The sequence below is a fragment of the Pristis pectinata genome, chromosome 29 (genome assembly GCF_009764475.1).
Source record: "Pristis pectinata isolate sPriPec2 chromosome 29, sPriPec2.1.pri, whole genome shotgun sequence".
NCBI classification, from domain to species: Eukaryota; Metazoa; Chordata; class Chondrichthyes; order Rhinopristiformes; family Pristidae; genus Pristis; species Pristis pectinata.
In genome coordinates this window covers 6,602,271-6,629,800 of record NC_067433.1, presented here as the reverse complement: position 1 = coordinate 6,629,800, position 27,530 = coordinate 6,602,271, and the positions used below count along the sequence as shown (strand labels likewise).

General features: G+C 41.9%; 1 protein-coding gene across 1 annotated transcript; it reads left to right on the top strand.

The window, feature by feature from the left end:
• The first annotated feature begins 4,507 nt into the window (after window positions 1-4,507).
• On the top strand, window positions 4,508-24,880 carry snrnp27 (small nuclear ribonucleoprotein 27 (U4/U6.U5)). Its single transcript, XM_052040916.1, has 6 exons — window positions 4,508-4,650; window positions 10,638-10,767; window positions 10,898-10,977; window positions 12,468-12,547; window positions 20,195-20,259; window positions 22,427-24,880. The coding sequence occupies exons 1-6, from the start codon at window positions 4,617-4,619 to the stop codon at window positions 22,479-22,481; spliced, it is 444 nt and encodes a 147-aa protein (XP_051896876.1). The 5' UTR covers window positions 4,508-4,616; the 3' UTR covers window positions 22,482-24,880.
• Window positions 24,881-27,530: the final 2,650 nt, after the last annotated feature.

The following is a 27,530-nucleotide window of genomic DNA, read 5'->3' as shown; positions in this document are numbered from 1 at the left end:
CTCCAACTGCTAACTCTGCAAGGTGAAACTCACAAGCTATTCTCGCCCTGGGAAAACCATGTCTATAATTTTAAGGTGATTGGAGGAAGATATAATGGGGATGTCAGAGGTAAGTTTTTTTACACAGAGAGTGGTGGGTGCGTGGAATGCACTGCAGGCAGAGGTTGTGGGGCCAGATACATTAGGGACGTTTAACAGACTCTTAGATGGCCACATAAATGATAGAGAAATGGAGAACTATGTCGGAGGGAAGGGTTAGACAGATATTAAAGCAGGATAAGATGTCAGCACAACATAGTGGGCTGAAGGGCCTGTACTGTGCTGTAATGTTCTATATTCTATTGCAACCTTAGACAACTAAAGCTAAGGTGAAAGAGCAGTGAATTGCAGATTATTCCCATCCTTGTAAGAAGCTGGTATATGGAAAGGAAAGGTTTAGAGGGATGTGGGTCACACACTAGATAGGAATCTTGGTCAGCATGGATGAGATGGGCCGAAGGGCCTGTTTCCGTGCTGTAGACTCTGTGACTTTAAGCTAACTGTTATGGTGCAAATCTGTCCGGAGTGGGATTTATATTCACAGTAACTGGAAACATGTTTGGGACCAACAGGATGTGTAATGATCCTATCAGCCTCACCATCCCAGAGACTTGATCCGAACCCAGGTTCCTGCACACACAGACTCTGGAAATCCATTTGCTCACAAGCTGATGTCTCCTGAAGCCACACCTGAGCCCAGCAGGCAGTGAGGATAATTGTCTGGTCTTGTGTTAAGGTGGAAAGCGTGGCACCAGATAGAAACCTCACGCTCACCTCCTCTACCAAACCTCAACAGAACAGGTGTGAAAACTTTCAGTTTGATCTGCGATCAAGGAAATCAGGAGCTAGGTATGACACTAACCCAAAACTGGGGGTCAGCCCCATCCTCACCCTCCCAAGGTCTTCCTGGGCATATCAGCAGATAGCCCCCAGCCTCTCCCCCACCCTCCTGCCATTAGATCCCTCAACCACAAAGTGTCCACCTTCCCCTGTCCTTTGGTTGCAAGCTGACTCTTGGTCATCCTGATGAACTTTATACATCCTTGAGTACACAGGGAGTAGTCAAGTGTCCCAAAATATGAAAAAAAACTTTTCAAATTCCTTTGTGTTTTTTCTTCTCATGGAAGTTCGTTAACACTCTCCTGTCACTCCCTGTCTGTCCCCTCCCCAGACCCCTTCTCCCCTGTCACTCTCTCCCTCAGTCCCCTCCCCCCCTCCCCAGACCATCTCACCTTCGTCACCCTCTCCATGAACCCAGGCTCCAGCCTTTACAAGGACCTTCACACGTTTAATGAAAATCAAAACAAAAACTCCAGATGTCAGAAATCCAGAATTAAAGACAGAAAAATTCTAGAATCACTCACCAGCCCGACCTGCTGAGTGTTGCCGGGATTGTCTGATTTTATTCCTTTCATATTATTTAGTATTTATTATTTAGTTTTACACCCAAACAATGATGAAATAGTTCAGTTAACCTGCAGCCATCCTTGTGAACACTCCCTGATTTCAGTGGCTGCGTTTGTAACTGAACCCTCATGGGGATACGTTGCAGTGTTTTTATGAGGCAAAGCACCGCTGTGAAAGTAAAGTTATTGAGCAGAAACAGAGAGCAGGTTCCTACATTAGCAACTCTTGTCCACACTCCTTCCCTTCCCACACCCACACTCCCACTGTCCGCTCCTCCATCCCTCCCCTCCTCTATCCCTCCCACTGTCTGCTCCTCCATCCCTCCTCTCCTCCGCACTCCCACTGTCCGCCCCTCCCTCCCTTCCCTCCTTCCCTCCTCCCCTTCACACTCCCATATCTTGCCCTCCCCTCCAATGTACTTTTAAGACAGTTTGAGAAATCCTTCATGCTAGCATCTGGAACTCTCAATTCAGTTTACAGAATCATAGAATGGAAGGAGGCCATTTGGCCCATTGAGTCTATACCAGGTCTATGTAGGAGCTAAAAACAAACTGCTGGAGGAACTCAGGGGGTCAGGCAGCAGCTATGGAGGCAGAGGGATGGTTGACGTTTTGGGTTGAGCTGCTCTGATTGGGGAATATTGACTTCGGGTTCTCCCTGTCACTGTGTGGGTTCTCCTCAAGTGCTCTGGTTTCCAAACTCGTGCTGCTTGGTTGTTTGGCTACTGAATATTACCCCTAGTGTAGGTGGCAAAAGGATCAAAGGGGCATGTGAGAGAGAATAGGTTGCAGGGTTAGAAGGAGGAATGGGACTGATGGAATTGCTCTGCTGGCAGGCAACAAGAACCCAATGGGCCTAATGGCCTTCTGCGTCATCATAGGTAAATTATATTTTACCATTAACAAATCTTATTAATCCACACTTGTTCAGGTGACTGTTAATTCTGTCCCTGACTATTGTTAGTGTCTTGAAGATCTGTCCTCACCACTGACCAGTCTGTTGTTACTAAGTTTATCCCAATACCCTTTTTTGTAACTAAAGTGAAACATTTGCAAGTTTCCATTCCTCGGACACCACCCCAGTCATTCAGAAGATTATGGCTGGAGGTTCTGCAACCTAGAATGCATCCCATCTGATCCAGGTGACCTATCCACTTGTGGGTAGCCTTTCTAGTATTAGGTTTTAACCCATCAAAAATATCAATATTTTCTTTTGCCAAGACTCCAGCAATATCTTCTTCCTGGGTGAAGACTGATGTGGAGTACTCGCCCAGTACCTCAGCCACACTGTCCACCTCCATGGGTAAATTTCCTTTTTTGGTCTCTGATGGGCTCCACAACCCTTCTCCTGTTCATGTGCCTGTAGAATATCTTTGGAGTCTAATTCTGTTTGTTACTAGTCTTTCTTCAGGCTACCTCTTTGCCTTTCTTATTTCCTTAATCACTTCCCCTTTGAGCTCTGTGTAATCAGCCTGGTTCTAACGTGTTAACGTGGCAACTGTCACATCTGCTTTTTTCTGCTCTATGCTACTCTCTCGCTCTGGTGATCCAGGGAGCTGTGGCTTCGATCTCCTTATCCTTCTCCCTCTTGTTCAATTACAGTTTAGTCTGCCAAGCTTTGCTTCCAATTTGCCCGGACCAAATCTCTTCTCATTGCATTAAAATGGGCCCTACTCCAACTGACCATTTTTTCCTCTTTGAGTTGTTTATACTTCTGCATTCTAAACCTTGTGATATTACAATGGCCATTCCCTAGATGTTCCCCCACTGATACTTGCTCCACTTGCCTCAGCTGCTATCTGTGTGGCTTGGTTCCCAGAATACAGTTCAGCAACACCTCCCTCCTTGATCGGCCAGAAACACACTGGTCAATGAAGTTCTCCTGAACACTCTACATAAACTCTTTTCCCCTCATATACAGGCAGTCCCCGGGATAGGTAAGGGTTCCGTTCCTGAGAACTGTCCATAAGCCAATTTCTCTGTAAGGTATAGAAATGTCCATTTTCTGTAGTACCCATATCCCATCGCTTTACATACACTTGTAATAACTTTTCATTTAATTTAATAATCACCCTAACACTACCCATAACTAAACTAATGGAATGTACACTGTATCCAGTCATTAATGAATGTCATGAAACATTTTCTTATTATTTCTAGCTTGAAAAGTGCATGAGAAAATTTGCGTAAAGTCAAATTTCCATATTTCATTCATAACCTGGAGAGCCCACGTATTTATCTGTCTGGTCAGCAGCGACACCCAGGATATTGATGCTCACTGATGGTAATGCCAAGTCAAATGTCAATGACTGGTTACTGCCATTGTAGTGCGATGTTAGTAACTGTGGATAAGGACAAGGAATCCCCGCAAACGCCGCAATCAGGTTCCTCTTTTCCTCCCCTTCTTAATAGCCTCTAGCGCTGAGATGATATGTCCGGCAAACAAAACAGAATGCAAGGCAGGTAGCATCTGCGGAGAGAGGAAGGGAGTTGGCGTTTCAGTTTGATGATCATCCATTAGAGTTGCTCTGATCAGCATGCGGGCCCTTCTTTTGCCTTTTATACTCACATAAAAATCTGTTAAGTAGGATAAATTAATTGGATTTTCATTCTCCAGCCACCTTTCGCTTTATTCTGTCGGTCACACCAAACTAGCAGACTGTCCAGATATTCTGCAGATGCTGGAACCTGGAGCAATACACACAAAATGCTGGAGGAACAGCAGGTCAGGCAGCATCTATGGAGGGAAATAAACAGTCGAGGATTCCGGGTCGAGACCCTTCATCAGGACCTGCTGCATTTTTTGTGTATTGCACAGATATTGTCCTGTGTGTCAGTGTTGCTCAAGTTTGCACACAATTTAGTTAAATGGATTAGATCCGTGTGTTCCTTTACCCAGAATTGCACGCACTGTTCGTAGCCATATACCCCTGCAGCTGTAGGAAGACTTGCACCCCTCCCTATTCTAACCCTCTGGTCATGTGCACCAACATTTCATCAAACTTTTCAGCAGCATTGAACCTGACACTGCGGCTCAGTGACGTCACCCTCGGAGACCCGGGTGCACTGTGGTCCGCCAGGCCGGCGGGGGGCGCTGAGCGCCGCGGGCGACGCTTCGTGGCGGGGCCCGGCTTCTGGAAGGTTCCGGTGGTGGGATTTGGGGCCGCGGCCATGGGTCGGAGTCGGAGCAGGTCCCCGCGGAGGGGTAAGTGTGAGGGTCGGGGGGAGAAGCTCTGTCTCCCCAGCGCCCTTTACCGCAGCACCGTGGCGTGGTGGGGGGGAAGGGAGCGTTCGGCCCATCGGGTTCATGCCAGCGGTCGGAGCGGCCCCGGTGTCCCGGCGGCTCAGCTCTTCCCCCGACACCAGCGGTGGGATGTTGGGGGGAACCGGGGGGTCCCGGACCCCACACACACGGTGGGGATCACTGCTTCCCCCCCCGTTCCCAACCCTCCCCCCGTTCCTCACCCCCTCCTCATCCCCCCGTTCCCCACCCCCCTCCTCAATCCCCCCGTTCCCCACCCCCCTCCTCATCCCCCCGTTCCCCACCCCCCTCCTCATCCCCCCGTTCCCCACCCCCCTCCTCATCCCCCCGTTCCCCACCCCCCTCCTCATCCCCCCGTTCCCCACCCCCCTCCTCATCCCCCCGTTCCCCACCCCCCTCCTCATCCCCCCGTTCCCCACCCCCCTCCTCATCCCCCCGTTCCCCACCCCCCTCCTCATCCCCCCGTTCCCCACCCCCCTCCTCATCCCCCGTTCCCCACCCCCCTCCTCATCCCCCGTTCCTCACTCCCTCCTCATCTCCCCTTTCCTCATCCCCCACTTTCCTACCCCCTCCTCAATCCCCCGTTCCTCACCCCCTCCTCAATCCCCCGTTCCTCACCCCCTCCTCAATCCCCCCGTTCCTCACCCCCTCCTCAATCCCCCCGTTCCTCACCCCCTCCTCAATCCCCCGTTCCTCACCCCCTCCTCAATCCCCCGTTCCTCACCCCCTCCTCAATCCCCCCGTTCCTCACCCCCTCCTCAATCCCCCCGTTCCTCACCCCCTCCTCAATCCCCCCGTTCCTCACCCCCTCCTCAATCCCCCCGTTCCTCACCCCCTCCTCAATCCCCCCGTTCCTCACCCCCTCCTCAATCCCCCGTTCCTCACCCCCTCCTCAATCCCCCCGTTCCTCACCCCCTCCTCAATCCCCCCGTTCCTCACCCCCTCCTCAATCCCCCGTTCCTCACCCCCTCCTCAATCCCCCGTTCCTCACCCCCTCCTCAATCCCCCCGTTCCTCACCCCCTCCTCAATCCCCCCGTTCCTCACCCCCTCCTCAATCCCCCCGTTCCTCACCCCCTCCTCAATCCCCCCGTTCCTCACCCCCTCCTCAATCACCCCGTTCCTCACCCCCTCCTCAATCCCCCCGTTCCTCACCCCCTCCTCAATCCCCCCGTTCCTCACCCCCTCCTCAATCCCCCCGTTCCTCACCCCCTCCTCAATCCCCCCGTTCCTCACCCCCTCCTCAATCCCCCCGTTCCTCACCCCCTGTTCCTCTCCTAACTTCCCCCCCAACCCCCCTTCCTCACTTACCCCCAACCCCCTGTTCCTCACCCCCATTCCCCCCCCCCACACCACCCCATTCCTCCCCCTCCCCAAAGTGAATGGAGTTAAATCTGAGAACAAGTTCAACTTGTGTGGCAAATGTGTGGGGTGTTAGCTGGATGAGACTCTGTTCAAGGAAGAAGCAGAGGGCCCTAAATGTGAGCCAGGTAGGACCAAAAAATTGGAGACTGTTGAAATGGTGGAAAATGTCAGAGATGTCATGAAGGCAAGTGGGAAGGGAGTGGACTGGGGAGAGAGGATGGAGTCGAGGTAGGAAAAAATAAATTTGGTGGGCAAGAGGATGCTGAAACATTGAGCTTGCCCACACATTTCTGTTTGTGGATCTTGAGTAGGAGGTTGAAGCAGGCTGTGAGGGATTGAGAGACCATAAAGCTGCAGGGAAGATCACTTGAGTGCATGAAGCACTTGACTGTCTAGGAGACAATGGCCTATTATGTAGTGACCATAAGACATAGGAGCAGAATTAGGCCATTCGGCCCATCAAATCTGCTCTTCCATTCGATCGTGGTTGACTTATTTTTCCCTCTCAACCCCATTCTCCTGCCTTCTGCCCGTAATCTTTGACGCCCTTACTAATCAAGAACCTATCAACCACCGCTTTAAATATACCCAATGACTTGGCCTCCACAGCTGTTTGTGGCAATGGATTCCACAGATTCCCCACCCTCTGGCTAAAGAAATTCCTTCTCATCTCTGTTCTAAAGGGGCGTCCTTCTATTCCGAGGCTGTGCCCTTTGGTCCTAGACTCTCCCACTACTGGAAACATCCTCACCATGTCCACTCTATCCAGGCCTTTCAATATTCGGTAGGTAGTGATGGACCTGACCTAAACTGCTCAGTGTTTCCAGCAATTTCTGTTAATATTCCCTGGAATTTTTGGACAGATGAGGAATGACTTGATCAATTGTTAAGGTACATTGAGTGAAATCATTTGCAGTGGATAATGGTCTAGGATTGGGGGCACAGTCTAAAAATTACAGCTGGGTCTTGCAGTATGAAATTATGCAAAAGGTGATAGAGGTTAAATCTTTCATGAACAGCGGTTGTTTAAATATGGAATTGTTTTCTGTTGATCCTAGGAACATGAGGCAAAGAATATGTGTTGTTAGATCACTGATCAAGCAAGATCAGCAGATGGTTAAATGGGTTGAAGAGCTAAAGCGCCTCCACTGTTCCTTTGTTCCTATAATGAAGAGTTGTTTTTCTCTCTTAGCTGTAGAAGACACGATAGAATTGTGAAAACTTGTATTACTTTAAGTTCAATGAAAAACCTCGGCAGATATTAAAGTAAATAAAAGCCACCAAGCTCCTAGACCTCGAGGCCTACAAGTTGCGCTCCAGAGATGATAGATGGCTTTAAATTCAGCTGCCAGGTTGTCCTAGGTGTTTTTGCTATTTCCATGGATTAAAAATAAATAAATGTAATCCCACTACTCAGGAAAGGACAGAGAAAGTGCTCACCTGACATAAGTTACAAGGAAATTCTGAATTTGTATATAAAGGATGTAGTAGCAGGACATAAAATCAGTACATTTGACCAAGGTTAACAGTCTTGTGAAAAAGAACAAGTGTTTGAAAAGGTTTCTATGTTCCTGGTAGGGTAGTTAGGACCATAAGTAGTAGGAACATGAATAGACCATTTAGCCCCTCAAACCTGCTCTGCCATTCTGTAGGTTTACAGCTGATCCGACATTCCTCAGGTCTATTTTCCTGCCCTTCCCCATAAGTCTTGATTCCCTTGCTGATTAGAAATCTATCTCAGCCTTAAATATACCCTAGGACTCTGCCCTCGCAGCTCTCTGTAGCAAGGAGTTCCAAAGATTTAACTCGCTGAAAGAAGAAATGTTTACTTATCTTAGACTTAAATGGGTATGTCCTCATACTGAGACCATGCCTTCTGGTGCTGAACTCTTTCATGAGAGGAGACGTCCTCAGTATTTACTTTTTTACCCCCTTTTGAATTATATATGCTTCAATAAAGATTGCCTCTCATTCTTCTAAACACAAAATAGTCATAGAGGTGTACAGCACAGAAATGGGCACCATGATGCCTATCTATGCTAAACCCACTTACCAGCATTAGGCTCATATCCCTCTACTCCCTTCCTATTCAAGTACTTGTCCAAATGCCTTTTAAATGTTGTAATTGTAACTGCCTCTATCACTCCCTCTAGCAGCTCGTTCCATACAACTACCACATTGTGTGTGGAAAAGCTTGCCGCTGAAATCTCCCTTAAATTTCTCCCTTATCATCTTAAATCCATGCTCTCTAGTCGTAGATTAGATGGTCTAAATGGTTCCAGCACTAATTCCTGCAATACATCACTGGTTACAGTCTTCCATACACCCCTTGACCACTACTCTCTGCTTCTTATCACCTGGCTAATTTTGGTCTAGTTTTCCAACACACTTTGAATCCCACTTGCCCTAACCTCTGGACCAATCTACTGTGTGGGACTTACTCAATAGCCTTGCTAAAGTCCATGTAAACCACGTCTACCATTCTGCCTTCATCAGTTTTCTTAGTTACCTAATGCTGTTGAGCAGCACTAACCTTCTTGCATCATCACACTCTTGGTAAAAACATAGACCAAAGGAGCTGAATTTCAGAGGTGAGAGTGGCTTTCTTGATAGCAAGGCAGCATTTGACATGAATGTGGCATTAAGGAGCCTTGGTAAAACTGAAGTCAAGGGCATGTAGGAGAAAATCCCAATCAGCTGCTTCATCAATGATCTTCCTTCTGAAATGAGGCCAGAAATATGGATGTTCATGATATTTGCACAAGTTCAATTCATTAAACTCCTCGGCAGATGAAGATGCCATACCTGGATGCAGGAAGACCTAGACAACATTCAGGCACTGGATGATAAATAGTAATTAACGCTCACACACAAAAGTGTCAGACAATGATCAACTCCATCGAGGGAACTTGACCACATCTGCCTGGCATCCTGGGAGTCATCGCTGACCAAAGATTTTACTTTAGCAGCTCTGGAAAAACATGTTTTTGAACTAATGGCAGATTCTCCCTCATTTAAAAATTGGGAAGAATAGTGACACTGTTTTGAATTGAATGTTCAACATAGGTCAAAAATAGTGCTCTGTCTTGAATAGTGTTGAGCTGTATTAGGGCTGCAATTATTCAGGCAAGTGGCGAGTATTACATCATGATGGAACCATTTAAGTTTCTAGTCAATGGTGACCCCAGATGTTGATACTGAAGGACTCCATGATAATGTCATTGAGTGCCAAGAGTAGGTGGTTAGACTCCCTTGTTAGAGATGGACATTGTCAGAAGCTTTGTGACACAAATGACACCTGCCATTTGTCGATCATGTTGTATAGGTCTTGCTGCATGAAGGCATGGATAAATAAACGATAAGCAGTTGTGATTCAAATTAAATATCATGTAATCATCAGCAAACATCTCCATGTCTGATCTTATGATGGAAGGAAAGCCATTGAAGAGGCTGCTGAAAATGTTCTAGGACGGGATGATTGATGTCCCTGCCTCAGCTTATCTACTAAAACCCTTGATTGCGGATTTTGTCACTGACTCTTATATTCCAGTGTTCTCCCCTCCCACCTTTTAGTAAACTTGAATTCATCCAAAATTCTTCTCCTAATTTGGACTACACCAACACTCTTGACCTTCAGCATCTATTTGAGATTTATCGTCTTTGTGTTCAAGTCCTTAGGCCCTCTCTGTCTTTGTAACCTCCTTCAGCTCTACAGTCTCTGGGTCTCAAACTCTAAATTCCATACCTAAATTTGTATGCCCCTTTCCTCCTCATTCTTGTGCCCCCCCCCCCCCCCCCCCCCCCCCCCAGCCCTTTTGCTTTGAGGAGCTGCTTGAAACTTGCCTCTTTTAACTTGGGTTTTCATCAGCTAACCTTGTGTGACTCAATGTCATTTGCCTGACAACTCTCCTTTGAAGCGCCTTGGGAAATTTTCTGTAATTCTGCAGCAGCTGTCCCCTTTCCCTGAAAACAGAGCTTGAAGTCCAAAATTGTAGACCGCTCTTTGTCTGTTTGTCTCAATTGTTGCAGATCAGAGGTACATATTTTATATATTTAAATATGATTGCTATGACCTTGGAACCATCCATTTTTGGTGATTACTATATTCGTGTCACTGATAGCTCATTTTTTTCTTTTTTGATAATTATTGAGACTATAAACAGAAACCTGTGCAAGATCCAGCTAGATAATTGGCATAAAATTCAGAGTGTGATTACTGCACAGAGAGCAGTGCATGTAGTAGTTTTGTATCTGTGGTTTGAGAACATGTTGTAAGGTCAGCATGTGCTCATGACCCCCTTAAGGCAGTTTTAAATAGCATCTTCCACCTGCCCCACCAGCAAAATTGTGCCCAGCATTGTCAACAAATGACTTCTAGGCTTATGTCATTTTGCCAGTTGATACTGGCTTGTATTGGAGTTCAGCCCACATGTCCACAGATCTGTACGAATTTGAAATTGGTTATGTAGTGTCTTCAAGGCAAGGAAATCCACCCATCTTATTCTGTTTGCATTGAGGTTTTGTGATATTTGTGGATGTATGAAATTTTTTGTCTCTATGAATACAGAGCGTCGTCGGTCAAGGTCAACATCCAGAGAAAGGGAAAGAGCCAGACGGCGTGAGCGATCCAGATCACGAGAGCGAGATAGAGACCGCAGAAGGAGTCGTTCAAGATCACCTCACAGAAGGCGGTCAAGGTCCATTTTGAACTAAGATATTTACAACATTTTTGTTTTATTTTCTATGGAATATTGGTAAAGGTCAGGTACCATTATTGCAGTATGTGTACTGAAAAATAATTATGTTCTTCTTTCTGATGTATTACAGGTCTCCACGACGGCATAGGTCAAGTTCAGCATCTCCTTCAAGGCAGAAAGATCAGGAGGCGAAAGAACATGAGATTTCAGGTAAACCATAGAACTGCACAACATATCAACCTCTAGTTCATTGACCCAGGTACAATCTTGGTATTGGCTGGAAATTTCATTTGTCTTAATACAAGTAGTGAGTTCCTCACCTCCATTGATTAGCACCGGCAGTGGTGGAAAAAAAAATTGTGGGTTCTTTTTGCTAGCAAGTTGAATATTATTGGAACTGGGCATGTAATAATGTAGAGGGAAATGGAAGATTTTGTATTTAAATGAGAGCTTTGAGAGGGAAGTTGGAGCTGTGGGATTGTTTGTACTGATAATACCAATTATGGCTTAGGCTAACAGACCAAACTTTAAAATAAAAACACAAAATTCTGGAAGTACTCACCAGGTAGACAGAGCCATGGAGAGCAAAACAGGTAATGTTCAGGTCAATGATCTTTGCTCAGGGCAGATTTGAGATTATTTTCAGAGAGGGAGTTTTTATTTTAATTGATTGGTGGATTATAAAGCTGTGGAATTTTGCCCATAATCTCTTTTCATAAGTGAGAGTGGGAACTTATTCACAAAATTTCATTGGCAACACATTTATGACAGTACAAAGGTCCTGTCTTTTAGCCATAAAAATAGGAAGGTTCTTGTATGTGCTGATGTAAATGTTAAACATAATCCACCAGGCTGGCTCATGTAATTAGTTCAACTGAAAGTGCACAGGTAAGGATATCAGGTGAGAATAGGAATGGACTTGGTTCAGCATCCACGCCTACTGACAATGTTGAGTCTTTCCATTGTGACTAACTTAATGAGATAATTTAAGTCCACTGAGGCATATGATACATTGTCCTTTTCAATGGTAACTTATTCTAAAATTCCTCCATCCCCCTCCCTGAACACTTCATTCTAAATACAAATAAGTATTAATTTAAGACTGCACCTTTGTCCTCTGGTTTCGCACACTGATTGCCACTTTGGTCTCTAATGGGCCCTTCTGTTTCCCTGGTTGTTCTCTTGCCCTTAACATATATATAACAAGCTTTGGGATCTTCCTTAATCTTGCCCACCAGTGCTACTTCCTGCCCCCTCTTCTCTCCTAATTTATATTTTAAGTAACTCTTCTGTACTTTCAATACTTCTGTTGGGTCTCCTATTTTCAGTTCTCTGTACCTGCCACAAGCTACTTTGGTTTTTAATCCAATCGTAGATATCTCTTCACATTCAGGGTTCCTTGGACTTGTTGGCCTTGGCTTTCACTGTTAAGTGCAAATGTTGGTCCTGAATTCTTACTCTTTGATTGTCTTGAATGACTGCTACTAGTCACATGTAGGCTTGACTGCAAGTAGCTGCTCTCAGTCCACTTTTGCCAAGTCCTGTCTTATATAGAAGTCAGCTTTCCCCCAATTCAGGTCCTTAATTTCCAGTCCATTCATGTTCTCCATAACAACCTTAAAACTTGAAAAGTAATACTTGCATTAGTGATATGGTGTCTAGATAGGGAATTGCTTACGCAAATTTGTGTCTCTATTTAGAAGCAGACATGGAGGGAAAAACAGAGGAAGAGATTGAAATTTTAAAGGTGATGGGATTTGGTGCTTTTGATACTTCAAAGGTAAGTGCCAGGATGCTCCAGTTCTTTTCTTGACAGTTTTTTGGGTTGAATTAAGTTCAAGTTTAAAAGGAAATAAGTTGAGTCTGTTAGATGCCATCTGGATCTGGTCTTACTGAACATGGCACTGCCACTGCAAAGTAATTTCGCTGACAACTTTAAATTAAATTCCCACATTTTTGAGTAAACTGATATTGAATCATGAACAGGAGCTTGCCAAATTAACATAAGCAAAATAACAGTAATGAACAAAAATTAATACTGCAGAAGGACAAATCTTGAGGAACATATGCCATCCATTGCAGGGTTTTAAAGGAAGGTAGTGACAGTCCTCCTGATTATACTTTTCTATAGTTTTCTCAATTGAAGAAACATTACTTTAAATTGGCAGATTGTCCACTTTATGAAAAATAAGAGAGGAACATCAAAAAATCATAGGACATTAATGCCTGTAGTCAGAAAATTATTCAAGTCCATAATTAAGGATTGAAGTAATACATTTTCAGTTGATCATAGAAAGCTGGTACAGATCTTTAATGGGTACACAGTGCCTGAAAAACTTGATTGGATCTTTTGAAGAGGTAAATAATAGTGGAGAATGTCTATGGTTCTTATTTATATGGACAGGTAGTGCTTGATAGATACTCACCATAATAGACTATGAGCCAAATTGAAGTCAAATTAGTGTCTGGATAGGAAATTGGCTACAACTCAGGAGACAGCAGGGATATTAGGTAATTTGGGCCAAGTGGCTGGAAGTGACTGGTCGTGCCATGCAAGGATGTGTGTTTGAGCTGCAACTGTTCACCAAACTTAGAATGGTTTGATGATGGTTTAGAAAGCCACATTTGCTGGTGACACAAATATAGCAAAATAACACATGAAATTGCAAAGTTGAATTTATAGATCAAGCAAATGGATTTCACTATAAGCAAATAAATGGAATAGTTGTGGTGTAGCAGTTAAGTTATTGGATATGTAACCTTATCAGTTGTGGAATTTAAATTCAATTAATAATCTGGGATATGGGGAAAAACAGCAAGTACTTTCAATGGTGATGAGTGAAAACTTTCATTGGTGTTGTGACTAAGTCACTGAAGAAACTGGTGGATGTGAAAGTCTTTATTCATCACGACAGGCAAACATTCTCTTGGAGACTCTCTCGGTAGAGTCTCCCAAACTCAAAATCCATCAAGTTTTTATATGATTAAGAACAATGCTAACAGTAGGTGATTCAATACAACTTCAATAACTACAATGGCATTGTTTACTGAAATATTTTGTGTCTGACAAATGGTTAAATTGAAGTACATATTTACAGTGAGAGCACATTGTAACTGATAAAACACCTCTGAAGGTTCAAACACCTTTGTTGGGACAAACTAATTCACACAGAAGGCCTAAAAGCTACTGAGGACAGAGAACCAGACCCCAAGATTAATATTGTGAGGGTTGACTCTCTGAGTACACAGATATTCCAGTTATTGATAGAGCAGTTATGCCTATGACCATATTTGATCTGCTAAGTGAAAAAATTTAGTCTGGTCTCCCAGCCCTCAATCTCTGGAAGAAGGGTGCAAAATAACTTAAGCTATATGATGCGGGCCAGTTAAGATAACCCATTGTCTTGTGTTTGGCAGATGCAGAGGAGAACATCTCATGGTCATGTTAGGTTACAAATCATATCTTGAGCAGCCAGCCCCCTGCTGTGGGCCAGCAGCCTGTGCTCTGTAGTCACCTCTTAAGCTGATTACTAATTTTACTTTACATTTAAACAGGTTTTCTTGAAGACTAGTTGGTTCTTGTTTGTATTAATACCTGCTATCCCTATTCCGTAACCCCTAAAAGATGTCCCATGTCTGACAATTCCCTAATAATTGATTCACTAATGTCCTTTGGGTGGAAGTCAAGTCTATATGTGACTCTAGATCCACTCCATGTAGTTGAATCTTAAATGGTCTCTGAAATGACCAAGCAAGCCATTCAGTTCTAGGGCAGTTAGCGATGGGCCACCCAGATCCCAAAAAATCCACTTTGGGCCTAAAAACATTATAATTTTATAAATGATGATCAGTTAGAAATAATAGATATCCAAGAGAATCTATATACATCATCACAATGTTGTTGACAGGACCATAAAGTAATCAGAGGCTAATAGTACAAAATCTAGTCTCTAGATATGGACTAGGCTATGGAGTTAAGGGGCTAATGGGAGGATGGGTGTTACAAGTTGTCTTGCAGTTATAGAAATCCCCAGTTAGACTACATGGAGTAATGTGGGCAATTCTCAGCACCGCACCTTAGAAAAGATACGTTGGCCTTGGAAGGAGTCCAAAACAGACCCTTCAGCCCAACTTGTCCATGCTGATCAAATTGCCCATCTAAGCTAGTTCCATTTGCTCAGTAGCCCTCTAAACCTTTCCTATCCAAGTACCTGTCCAAGTGTCTTTTAAATATTGTTATTGACCCTGCCTCAACCATTTTTGCAGCTCATTCCTTACACACGCCACCCTCTACATGAAGAAGTTGGCCCTCAGACCCTTTTAAATCTTTCCCCTCTCACCTTAAGCCTATGCCCTCTTGTTTTTGATTCCCTTTCCCTGGAAAAAAGACTATGTGCATTTATCCTATCTATGCCCCTCATGATTTTATACACTTATGTAAGGTCACCCCTCAGTCTTCTACGCTCCAGGGAATAAAGTTCTAACCAACCCAACCTCTCCCTATAACTCAGGCCCTTGAGTCCTGACAACATTCTCGTAAATCTTCTTTGCACTCTTTTTACCTTAATGGCGTCTTTCCTATAAAAGGGTAACCAAAACTGTACACAACACTTCAGGTATGGTTTGTAGAACTGCATCATAATGTCTTAACTGTCATGTACTCAATACCCTGACTGGTGAAGGCCAGCATGCCAAATGCCGCCTTCGCCACCCTGTCGCGTAGGGTGGTAGATGTTTAGAATTCTCCTGAAATGGCAATAGTAGTTCAGTTAATTTTAAATCAGAATAATTATGGTGAAAAGACAGAGGATATAAAGTAATGTCACAGATCCATCAAGATCTCATTGAATGATTTGTTGAATAGCTAAGTAGTCTGCTAATGTGAAATGCATTTAAGTGTTTATAAACTTGTCTGATAATTTATAAACACTTAAAACTGAAATGGAACAGTATAGGAACAGGCCCTTCAGCCCACAATGTTGTGTCAAACTAATTAAGCTAATGATGCCTAATTGCACTAATGCCTGCTGCCTGCATGTGGTCCATTTCTCTCCATTCTCTGCACATTCATATGCCCATCTCAGAGCCTCTAAAATTCCACTATCATATCTGCTTCCGCCGCCACCCTTGATAGTGCATTCCAGGCACCCACCTCTCTCTGTGTGTAAAAAAAAAGAAATTGCCCCACACATGTTCTTTGTACTTGCCCTCTAATATTATACATTTCGACCCTGGGAAAAAGATACTGGCTGTCTACTCTATCCATACCTCTCATAGTTTTATAAACTTCTATCAGGTCTTCCCTTAGCCTCCACCACTCAGAATGCAATACTCTGGAGTTTTCTGAAGCTGCAACATAGCTTATTGACTCTTGAACTCAGTGTCTTGACTAATAAAGGCAGGCATGTCATATGCCGCCTTTACCGTCCCATCAGCTTGTGTGGTGACTTTCAGGGAGCTATGGATTTGGATGCCAAGATCCCTCTGTACATGAACATTGTTAAGGGTCCTGTCATTAACTGTGTGCTTAACCTTTACATTTGATCTCCCAAAGTGCAACACCTCACACTTGGCCAGATTAAACTTTATGCCATTTCTCCACCTATATCTGCAACTGATCTATATCCTCTGTAACCTACGCTATCCATAACACCAATCTTTGTGTCATCAGCAAACTTGCTAACCCACCCATCTACATTTTTATCCAAGTCACTTATATATATGACAGACAGCATAGGTCCCAGTACAGACCCCTGCGCAACACTACTAGTCACGGATCTCCGACCATTACTCTCTGTCTTCTATGGGCAAGCCAATTCTGAATCCAAACGGTCAAGTCACTGTGCATCCCATGCATCTTAATCTTCTGGATGAGCCGACCATGAGGGACCTCATCGAATGCCTTACTAGAATCCATGTAGGTAACATCCACTGCTCTACCTTTATCACCTCTTTAAAAAAAACTCAATCAAGTTAATAAGACATGACCTGCCTGCACAAAGCCATGCTGCCTGTCCCTAATTATGCTATGCTTTACCAAATGCTCATAGTTTTTAGAACTACAAGAAATGGAAGCATATATCTTGTATCCCTTGAGCTTCTCCAACTTGTAATAAGAACCTGATGCACTTTTCTACCTGATCCCCACATCCCTTGATTCCCTTAAGTGTCCAGAAGTCTGTCAGTCTTTGCCTAGATTATATTGAACATCTGCAGCCACTTTGGGAGGAGAATTCCAAAAACTAGCCTCCCTTTAAGTAAAAGATTTTTTTTTCCATCTCGGTCTTAAGGAGTCAGTCAGTATCCTGAGATTGTGCATCATATTTATTGGTTCTCTAGCCTGACAAAACAGCATCTCATCCTTTCAAAATCTTGCATCTCTCCATAATTTTATCTCATTCCTCTAAACTCCAGTGACCACAGACCCATCTTACTTGGTCTATTCTAATGGCACAGCTCCTGCAACCAAGGAATCCATCCAGCAAATCTACATGTACCAACTCCCAAGGCAATTCTGTCATTAGTTACTAAAAAAACAAAACAGTAAATTGTACACCTGATGTGTTTTCACCAAAGCCCTGTGCAATTACAGTAAGACTATCTAATTTTGTATTCCAATCACCTTGCAATAAAGACCATTTGCTTTCCTAATTGCTTGGTTTAGCTGCATGATTACTTTCAACGGTTCAAGAACCATGAAGTTAATATATACATGGTAATATACATCAGTAGTGCCAATACATCTTGGTGTTAATCTTTATATTCTTACTACAGAGAATTTTATCTTCCCATACTTGTATATTGCCATTCTCACATTCCTCGATGTACTGTCCAACAGTAGGTGGCTTTAGTTATCCACTGGAGATGGGTCTCTAATTGTGTATTCATTGCCCTTTGTTTCTTTCCTAATTGTCTTTGCTCTGTGTCGTACTTTAGCCCTGTCATGGCATTATTCTTGGTCAGGAATAACGTATCAGGATTTAAGCAGGCATCGAGTGTGATACATAAATTGGCTAGGTTCATCCACATAAGCTGATTCATTTAAACAAATACAGACAATTTTTGTCATATTGAAATACCATCATTGACTAACTGTTGGCTTGACCCAAATATATGTGGGCCTGAGCAGGAATGGTTTTCTGATAAACTAATTTATAATGCTATTGTGTTCAGCCTTATTTGGAGTTGTGTGCGCAGTTTTAGATTCCACACTACAAAGCAAGGATATTGAGGCAAATGAGGTTGGCACTGATTCACTAGGATGCAATCTGGTATGAGGAAAAGCTTCAAACATTGGCCTGCTTTGATTTGAACAGAGGAAATTATAGTGATTTGATGCAGGTATTTTCATTTTGAAAGCCTGGCACCAAATAGGTAGAAAATGCTGTTTCCATTGATGAAGCAATTTTAGAATAATAATGCACAAATTAATGAGATTTTAAGACAACAATGGCATTTTCAGCGGTTCAGGAGCCAGTAAGTGATGGCTTGTTTTCTTGTGTATTCATTTTTTTGGGTGCAGACATTGCTGACATTCCAGCATTTATTGCCCCTGAGAATATGGTGGTGAACTGCGACAGTCCTTCTGGCAAAGGTGCTCCCACAGTGCTGTTGCGTAGTAAGTTCTGGGAATTAAACCCAGTGATGATGAAGGACCGGTGATATATTTCCAGGTCAGGATAGTTTGTGACTAGTAGTTGAATCTTCAGATGATGGTGTTTCCATTTCTCCACTGCCCTTATGCTTGGTGGAAGAGGTTCTGGAGGTACTGTTTGGGAGTCCAAGGTGAGTAACAAGTGCATTTTGTAGAAAGTACACACTATTGTTTGAGTGCATTGATGGTGGAGGGAATTAATGTTTAGGATGATGGAAGGGGTTCTGATCAAGCAGTCTGCTCTGTCCTTGATGATTTAAATTTCTTGAGTGTTGTTGGAGCTGTACTCATCCAGAGAAGTGGAGAATGTTCCACCACTGACTCCTGACTTGTGCCTTTTGGAAAGTAGCAAAACTTTAGGGTATCAGGAAATGAATCAGTTGCTGCAGGTTACCAAACTTCCTACTTGCTCTTGTGAATGCAGTATTTATGCTGTTGGTGCAGATGATATTTTAAAAAACTAGTTAACTAGATTAAGGCTTGTACAATAAGGTCAGCTTGGATAAAAAAAAAATTGTCTTTGGGGCTGAAAGCAGTGAGTCATGGTAAGTAGTTAGTTTTCAGACTGGAGGATGTTAGTTAGGCAGTAGTATTCCCCAAGAGTCAATGCTTGGACCACTGCCTTTTTTCTTGGTATACAATATATAAATATATATGCAAGCAATCCCTGGGTTAGGTAAGGGTTCCATTCCTGAGAACGGTCCTTCAGTCAATTTCACCATCAGTCAGAAACAACCCATTTTCTGTAGTAATCCATATTGTATCACTCTGCATGCACTTGCTATAATTTCATTTCATGAATCATCATCCTAACACTGGATTTCTGTAAGTCAGGTTATTTGTATATAAGAAATGTCTTTGACATTGGAATACTGAGTAAAATTCCAAACTTAATGTTTCTGATTATAATTGTATTAATTAACTTGCTATGAAACCAGACAGCCTCCGCACAAGAAAACTTGTGCTCAAGAACTAGCAGCCAAGTTGTCTAGTGTAGTTATTACACTAGCAGCTAGCCAGAGATGAGGTGAGAATGACTGCAGTGGTTTAAGAAGGTGGGTCATCACAAGCTCCAGGGCAATTAGCGATGAGCACATCCCAATAAAAGGAATTTTGAAAATTACCTAAGTATTTAGCTATCTATATTGTAACCTAAAAGCATTGCGAACTTGCAACCCAAATCCTTAACAGGTTAAATGATGGCCTTAAACTGTAACAGGATTCAGGGTCATTAATGTACAATGTTTGCAGGCACCATGGTAGCTATGTAACTTACTTCTATAATGGAAATCCCTAAGTTGTTATGCCGCAGGTATTCCTCACGGGCAATACAGCCCGAAATGGAAGAATTCAATTGGGACTCCTATCTCCACACAGAAAAAATCACCTTCCAGTAGATAGTAATAAGGCTGCACACTATTGTTTATTTTTTCTTTCTTCAAACCAGCTGTACTGCTCCAGTGGTCCGTGACTGCGAGACACTGAAGTAAAAACTGGAAATGCTGGAAAAACTCAGCAGGTAAGGCAGCGTTTGTGGACAGAGAAACAGAGTTAATGTTTCAGTTCAGAGACCATTCGTCAGATTTCCAGCATCTGCAGTTGTTTGATTTTCAGTTATTGAGAGGTGCTATTTTGACATTGGTTGAATTGGACATAAATCTGTTGGATCTTGCTCAGCAAGATACTGCATGATGCCTCCTACCCACCAACCCACTGAAATCGCAGTCTATGCTTGCAAGTTCTCTGATTTGTGTTTTGATTTTTGTTTTGTAGGGAAAGAAAATGGAGGGTTCTGTTAATGCTTATGCTGTTAACGTACAGCAGAAAAGGAAATATCGGTGAGTATGCAGAACAATTAGAACATATTTACATTAATTTTTGGGATCTGAGCATCATCTGCAAGGCCAGCATTTATTGTCCATCATTAATTGCCCTTGAGAAGATGATGGTGAGCAGGCTTCTTGAACCATTGTAGTCTTTATGATGAAGGTACTTGTACAGTGCTGTTTGGTAAGTAATTCTGATTTAGACCCAATGACAATGAAGGAGAAGGTATGAAGGTTTGCAACTGAGGGGAATCTGCAGGTGATGGTGTTCCCAATGGGCCCACTGCGTTTGTGCTTGGTGGTAGAGCTTGGAATTTATGATACTGTCAGAGTGGCCTGGGTAAGTAACTGCAGTGTGTCTTCTGGTTCCCTTTCTGTTGCTTCTTCAAAGAACTCCAGCAAATTGGACAAATGTGATTTCCTTTTTATAAAACTATGTTAATTCTTCTTGATTGATAGTTTTCCAAATGTTTGCTTAATAGTGGATTCCAGCATTTTCCAAGTAACAGATTTTAGACAAACTAATAAAATATTTTTATTAGTCATATGTACATCGAAACACAGTGAAATGCACCTTTTGTGTAGAGTGTTCTGGGGGCAACCCGCAAGTGTAGCCTTCCTTCCGGCGCCAACATAGCATGCCCACAACTTCCTAACCTGTACATCTTTGGGCCTCTAATTTCCTCCTTTCTGTCTCACTCCATTCTGGAATAGTGACATTACATTTTCAGTTTCCCAGTCCTCTAGGTTCTCTCCAGAATCCAAGAAATTTTGTTGGATTGAGGTCTTGGTGGTAGAGGTTGTGGGTTTGGGAAGTGCTGTTAGAATAGCCTGGGCAAGTAGCTACAGTGCATTTTGTAAATGGTACATACTGCAGCTACTGTGCACCGATGGTGGAGATAATTAATGTGTAAGGTGGTGGATGCCATTCACTGAAGGTGCTTTGTCCTGAATGGCATCAGGCTTACGTTGTTGGAGCTGCACTTATCCAGGCAAGTGGGGAGTATTCCATCACACGTGTCTTATGCTTTGTAGACAATGGAATGGCCTTGGGCTGTCAGGAGGTGAGTCACTTGTTGCAGGTTACCCTAGGCACTAAAAATTTCTAACATTACTGCCAAAATGTACTATCTAAAAACAAAATTGCGTTTAAGCCAAATTAATTTTAATATTATCTCAATACAACTCAAATAATGCAAAGCTGAAGTTACAATCAGGTGAGCGACTATCTTAGTGAATAGTGGTAAAAGCTCAAGGGGTTGAGTGGTTTTAGGCCTGCTCCTAGTTCCTATCCCTTTGTGTGTATTAGCCAATGTCTATTGGTGCCTAATCACAGCATGAAGAATTATGCTATTTAAATTGAAAGTTTTTTTTATCCTCTTAACAATCCCACCAGTTCCATCATACAACAATAAAACCTCTTCTTGCATTTGTGGCACAGTTTGGAAAAGTAAAGTTTAATCTGCATAATAGAATCAGCATTGCTTTGATTTGATAAGAACTTATTATTTCTTGCAAGTTAAATACCACAGTTATTCTTGCTATGAATAGGCAACAACATACTTGCATCTTTTGTTTTACATGGTTGACTCCTTATTTTTGAATGGTGGCTTATAGTTCTAAGTTTTCCCACAAGGGAGAACACTCTCCACATCCTTTCTGTCAAGACCCCTCAACTATGCTTTTTAATTACCTGAGCTAAAGACAACTTTTATGTAGCCCTAGTGATAAACAAGCTCCAATGAAACCAGTCATTGTGTAAATTAGAAAATGTTAGTAGACAGATGCCTTTGTGGTCCTGACATCATTTCAGAGATGTAATTTTTCTCTGAGCCCCTTTATTTGGTTGCTCTCCTACAGTCACAATTGAATCACACATATATTAATGCTGCAAAGAGTGACCTTGTGTAGGCAAAATGTGTTCATTAAAACCTTTCTAATCAGCTGGAATTGACCTACTGCCAAGTAGCATCATGAAACAGCCCTTCCAGGCATGAGACGCAGATGCATAACAAACTGAACAATTTGAAATAGTAAGTCATTTATAATCTGTACTGAATACTGCCCAAAGTAACTTCTATACACAAATTAGCACAGTTATTTCAAATAGAATAGTATCCATTAGAATTTGCTTGCAATAGTCATCCTTAATAACTTTTACTTTTTCTCCCCCATGCAGGCAGTACATGAACAGAAAGGGTGGATTTAACAGACCTCTGGATTTCATTGCATAACTTATTTTAGGTCTGGAGTGCCTGATGGTGGCATGTGAAGTTCCTAACACTGTGGTCAGAACAATAGCAGTTATTCCTCATCTTATGCCATAATTTCCAAGCAGAATCTGCAGAATTTTGTTTTTGCGTATCAGGGTAAACCACCAGTAGTGGGCACGGTTGTTTTGACAAGGAGGTGGAAGTACTCTTCAAATTCATCATCTTTGAACATCAGAATTGTTAATTTTTAGAGTCTGCAACTTCAACATTAATCTATGTTTGTTCTTGAATTGTATTTTTTATTTCAGATATCTAACATTAAGTTTTGTCTTATTATTATGGTATTGAAGTTGTGAAAGTTTCCACCTTAAAAGAAAATGAATCTTGTGCAGAATATTTGTATTGGTGAACATCAAATTTTGCTGAAGCAAGTGTAAATTGTGAACATGTAGAACACTGTCTCTAGTGAGTTTAAGTGTATGGCCATGTTAATACCAGCTGCTGGTTTTGTGCTCCACATCTCCAAATTTCGTTTTACCTACTCTTTCTGTGGTTTGAATCGATAACGTACATCCTGGAACTTGAGTTTAATACGCAATGGTTTGTTACAAGTGCAAATGCCAGTCTTTGCTTTGATTTTAACTGACACATTTTTGATATCTCATAGTGACCCATTATATATGCACTCCAGATTTTACATGACAAAATCCCTATTTGCAACACAATAAATGGCAACATCAAGTAAAACACTATTAAAATAGAAACAGTTGGTTTTCCTGAACTAAGTAAAATTCACTGCTTGCATTAAGGTGTGTTATGTGCAGATTTCAGTGCAATTCAATGTTTGGGGTATGTACCATTCATTAGCTTCACTGATGGGAACTCTTGAGAGTTATATTAATGTATTTAGAATAATTACATTTAGAATAAAACAGATCTTTGAAAAGCAATAATAGGAAGATTTGGTATTCAGCACACAGTAAGTGTTGCCCTTCATACAACCACCTTCCTGCAATCACTTTTGTAACAGGTCCCACTAAAGAGTTCATCCATTATGTAATTTTCCTCTCATTCCTGAATTACCTAGGAATGATCTGAAATAATTACGAGGAGTGGGACAGCGAGGAGCCCGGCAAGTGTGTGATGTGCTGAGAGGAAAGAGAGAAATTATCTGGGTAAATGTTAGCCAAGTTGGAGTTTGAAATATACTCTATTACCTGTAGTCTTTATGCATTTTATGTATAGCTACCAGATCCCTTAAAGCTACTTACAAAGTTAAGCTGTGCTTCTCACAAAATACTACCATGTGAGAATGGGCTGTGATTTTAATTTTCTTGTGTCGTGCTAAATTTAATAATAGTTAAGTCATATGGCAAACCACAGATATTTAGGAGCTCAGTGTATGCTAACTGATAATCTCCTGACTACTTGCTTCTCCCTCAAACAGCAATAGTATAAGTTTCACTTTATGGCAGTCCCTGCAAATTGTTAACACCGGTCATCAGGCATAGAACAACATCATAGTGCTCAAAAGTTAGGGTCTGTTTGAATGAACGTAGTTATTATTAGCTGTATTTGTCATGAGTTTGCAGTTTCCACAATTTAAGATTTCATATTCTAACTATTTCACTTTTGGAGTTTTATTTATATAATTTCTTATGTTCATTTAAAAAAAAATTTTCAAAGCTGATCAGCCAGGGAATGGTAGAAGAATTGGGGAAGTTTTCAGGTGGCCAAAGGGTGACATCGTGGAGTTTTATGTTGCTCAGTCCTCACTGATCAACATAATTCAAAATGCTTCAATTTGCAGCTCAAAGAATATTCATTTCCAGTTGAAGAAAAGCTTTCACCTATTTCGAACAACACATGCTCCAGTAGCTCACTGCCAAGTGAATCATCAAACTACTTGCACTAGTATGCACCACTGATGACGATGTCTATTCTCGAATTCACTATTTTTCACCAATCAGGTATTGACCTCTTGCTGTTTTGATGCCTAGGATCAGTTATCTTTAAATGAAATACCATTAACAAGCTAAATGTGAACCAAATACAAAGTAAACTTTTCTAACAGAGCAGCAGGTTTATGCTTGTAAATCTGATCAAACCTTAGTTTGGGTTTCAACTCTGGACCAATGTGTATTGGACAGGAGTAAATATGGGCATATCTTAATGATGTGCAACACAACCTCTTAGTTGTTTATGATTTTGAAGCTCCTCCTTTGTTGAGGTGTATTAATGAAATTCCTGAGATTTGTATTGTAATGTCTGTCTTAAAGTCCCAAGTGGACTTGCAGATTTCTGTAAACTTTCTAAACCTGAGGTTTATATGCAAGTCTCTTTGCTGGCTTCTATTTTGTTGTAATGGTGGATAGATAGCTACTGTATCATTTTCAGTTGTTAATAAAAACATTTATGACTGTGAACATGTGTTGAAATTTGAAAAGAAGTTTGAATCAGTACTGGAGTTTACGTTTCCTTAGAACCTCCCCAAGTAAATACATAAACAAGTTTCTGGATTAGTGCAAAGTCCAGTATATTTATAAGACTAATTTGAAATAACTTGGAGCTCTAGAGGATGAATTGATTAACTCATCAGTATGAAATCTGAATATGTTCACAAAAACATACCAACTGATATCTGTTCCAAGGTAAATCTGAATAACATTTACTTCAGCTTCCCTGGTGATTACAGCATTGCCAGGCCCAGTAAAGCCAAATTATCCTAGGTTCTGTACTCTGATCTGCTACTGCCTTGATTCATGGAGGGGAAAATGAGTTATGATCCTTGCTAGCGAGACACTAAAAAGTATTGGTGTTTAGATGCCTTTTTATACAAATCATTATGACGGGCATCCAGGAAGAGAAATGGCATGTTGGCTATATTGAAAGAGGATTTGAGCACAAGAGTAGAGACTGCATCCTCTCATTATAAAGTGCCATGTTGAGCCAGCATCTGGAATAATGTACAACCTAGTATGAGGGAAGGAGGGAATGTGGTGAAGGTGCACCAAATTGAATCCCAAGATGGAGGAGGGTTTGTCATGAGGAGAGAGTAAGGAGGTGGGGTCACACTGTCTTGAGCTTAGAAGAATGAGAGGTGAACTCACTGAAGTGTAGAAGATTCTTACAGTGCTTGACAGGTTAGATGTTGTGATGATGTTTCCCTTGGCTGCAGTGTCTAAAACCAGACTTAAAGGGTCAACTATTCAGGACTGAAATAAAATGAAATCTCTACCTAGAAGATGGTGAATCTTGGCAATTCTCTACCCAAGAGGGCTCAGTTGTTGAGTATGTTCAAGACAGATAAGTAGTCTTAGATGATAAAGGAATGAAAGAGCACGTGGTTAATGCAGGAAAGTGGCCTTAATGACCCAGCAGACAAGAGGGACCAAATAGCCTCTACTCTTGTACTTGTCATTTATAAAGGCAGGTCATGTGATGCATCTATGGCCAGAAGGCCCTGTACTTTGTGTGTGTCATATCCAGTTTTGTTCAGTATGTTCCTTCCATGAGATCCAATCCAGGTTAAGCTCAGTTTATAAGCAAGGGGTGCTGTGAGCGTCGACAGTACAAGAACTGTTCAAAGTTCACGACTATTGACTGTTGTAAGAAAAGGCACAGTACTGTATATGCACTGGAAATTGGCCAATTTCAAAGAGTTTAATATCTTGGATAAAAGCCATTAAAGTATTTTACCCAAAATAGTCAATTTCAAAGAGTTTAATACCTTGAATGAAACATATTGAAGTGTTCTACCCAAAATGTTAACTTGTATCCAGTTTGTGCATGGTGTCTGCTTACTGCTGCTGGCATTTACTATTTTGAGCAGACAGCATTTGCACTTATCTGTTGAAGTGACCTTGCTCCAGAGTTCTGTTTTTATTTTAATGTTCTGCACAAATTAATTCTCTGCATTCCTTCTCCATATGCTGTGATAATTAATAACCAGCTCAGTTGGTGCATAATGAATTGCAGTAAGTAAAAAGAAACAATTTATTCCAGTGGGTAAAACAAATATACTTGTTTCTTTGTCTAATTATCTAACTGGAGCAGACTGAAAGTAGAAACAACATCACAAAAATAATTGTTACAGCTTATTGGAAAATTTATTTTCATTTAAGATTGAACTTGTACTACCACTTTGCCGTTGAAGCAGTGTGCCATGCAATCAGCATTGTTGCAAAAATAGCAATTGAGCTTGTGTTGCAACAAGATTCAGCATTGAAGCAGATGCTGTGATATTTCTTTTAGGTGGTGCCTCTCATCACTTTTAGATCACACTGACTGCAATGTAATATCAGAGCACTTGAATCATTTCATACATTGACATGAGCAGGACAGTACCAATGCCTCAAACCACAATAGGGATGTAAAGGAGTCCTTTGAGACCATTGTCTAAGCTATTCTGTTGCACATTGCCAGGCAGAGCAGAGGTCTTTGCCGGCTGTTCTGTGCTATATATGTTTTAAATGTCAATGGGCCAAAGTAATGCAATATCAGTTAACCATTCCAATGACCCTCAATCCCATTTAAAGTGAGTGGTTGAAAAATGGAATACCTGACCACTGGTACCTTGGTAGGCATGTCCTTTATCCATAACTAAACGGTATCCTTCAAATTAAATAACATCTCTATTTTCTGCAAAAACACAGTGCTTCATAGTTATCTGCATTACCAGACTTGGCAGATGCAATTTAACTTTACCAGTCTTCACAAGAATCTGCTCTGGTATCTACTGGACAAGATCTTGCTTGTCTGATAGGCCTGCCCATTTTGCCATCCAGATCCCAGGGTCCAGTGCTGTGATCTCAATGATGGCAGGGCTGAGGCAGTGGCCTGAGAAGGGCTAGTCCCTGAAAAACCACTGAGATCCCCAGCAAAATTTGGGGGGTTTCAATATCAAATCTCCAATTAATCTTAGATAGTTTTTAAAATGTTTCTGACATTTGGAGATAGCTTTTTTTAAAGTAAATGATTGTTCTAAAAGTTTAATAAAAAAGCACCTATAAACACAAACATTGAACTGAAGTTTCTTTTTAAACATAACACAACTTCCTTCCACTATTG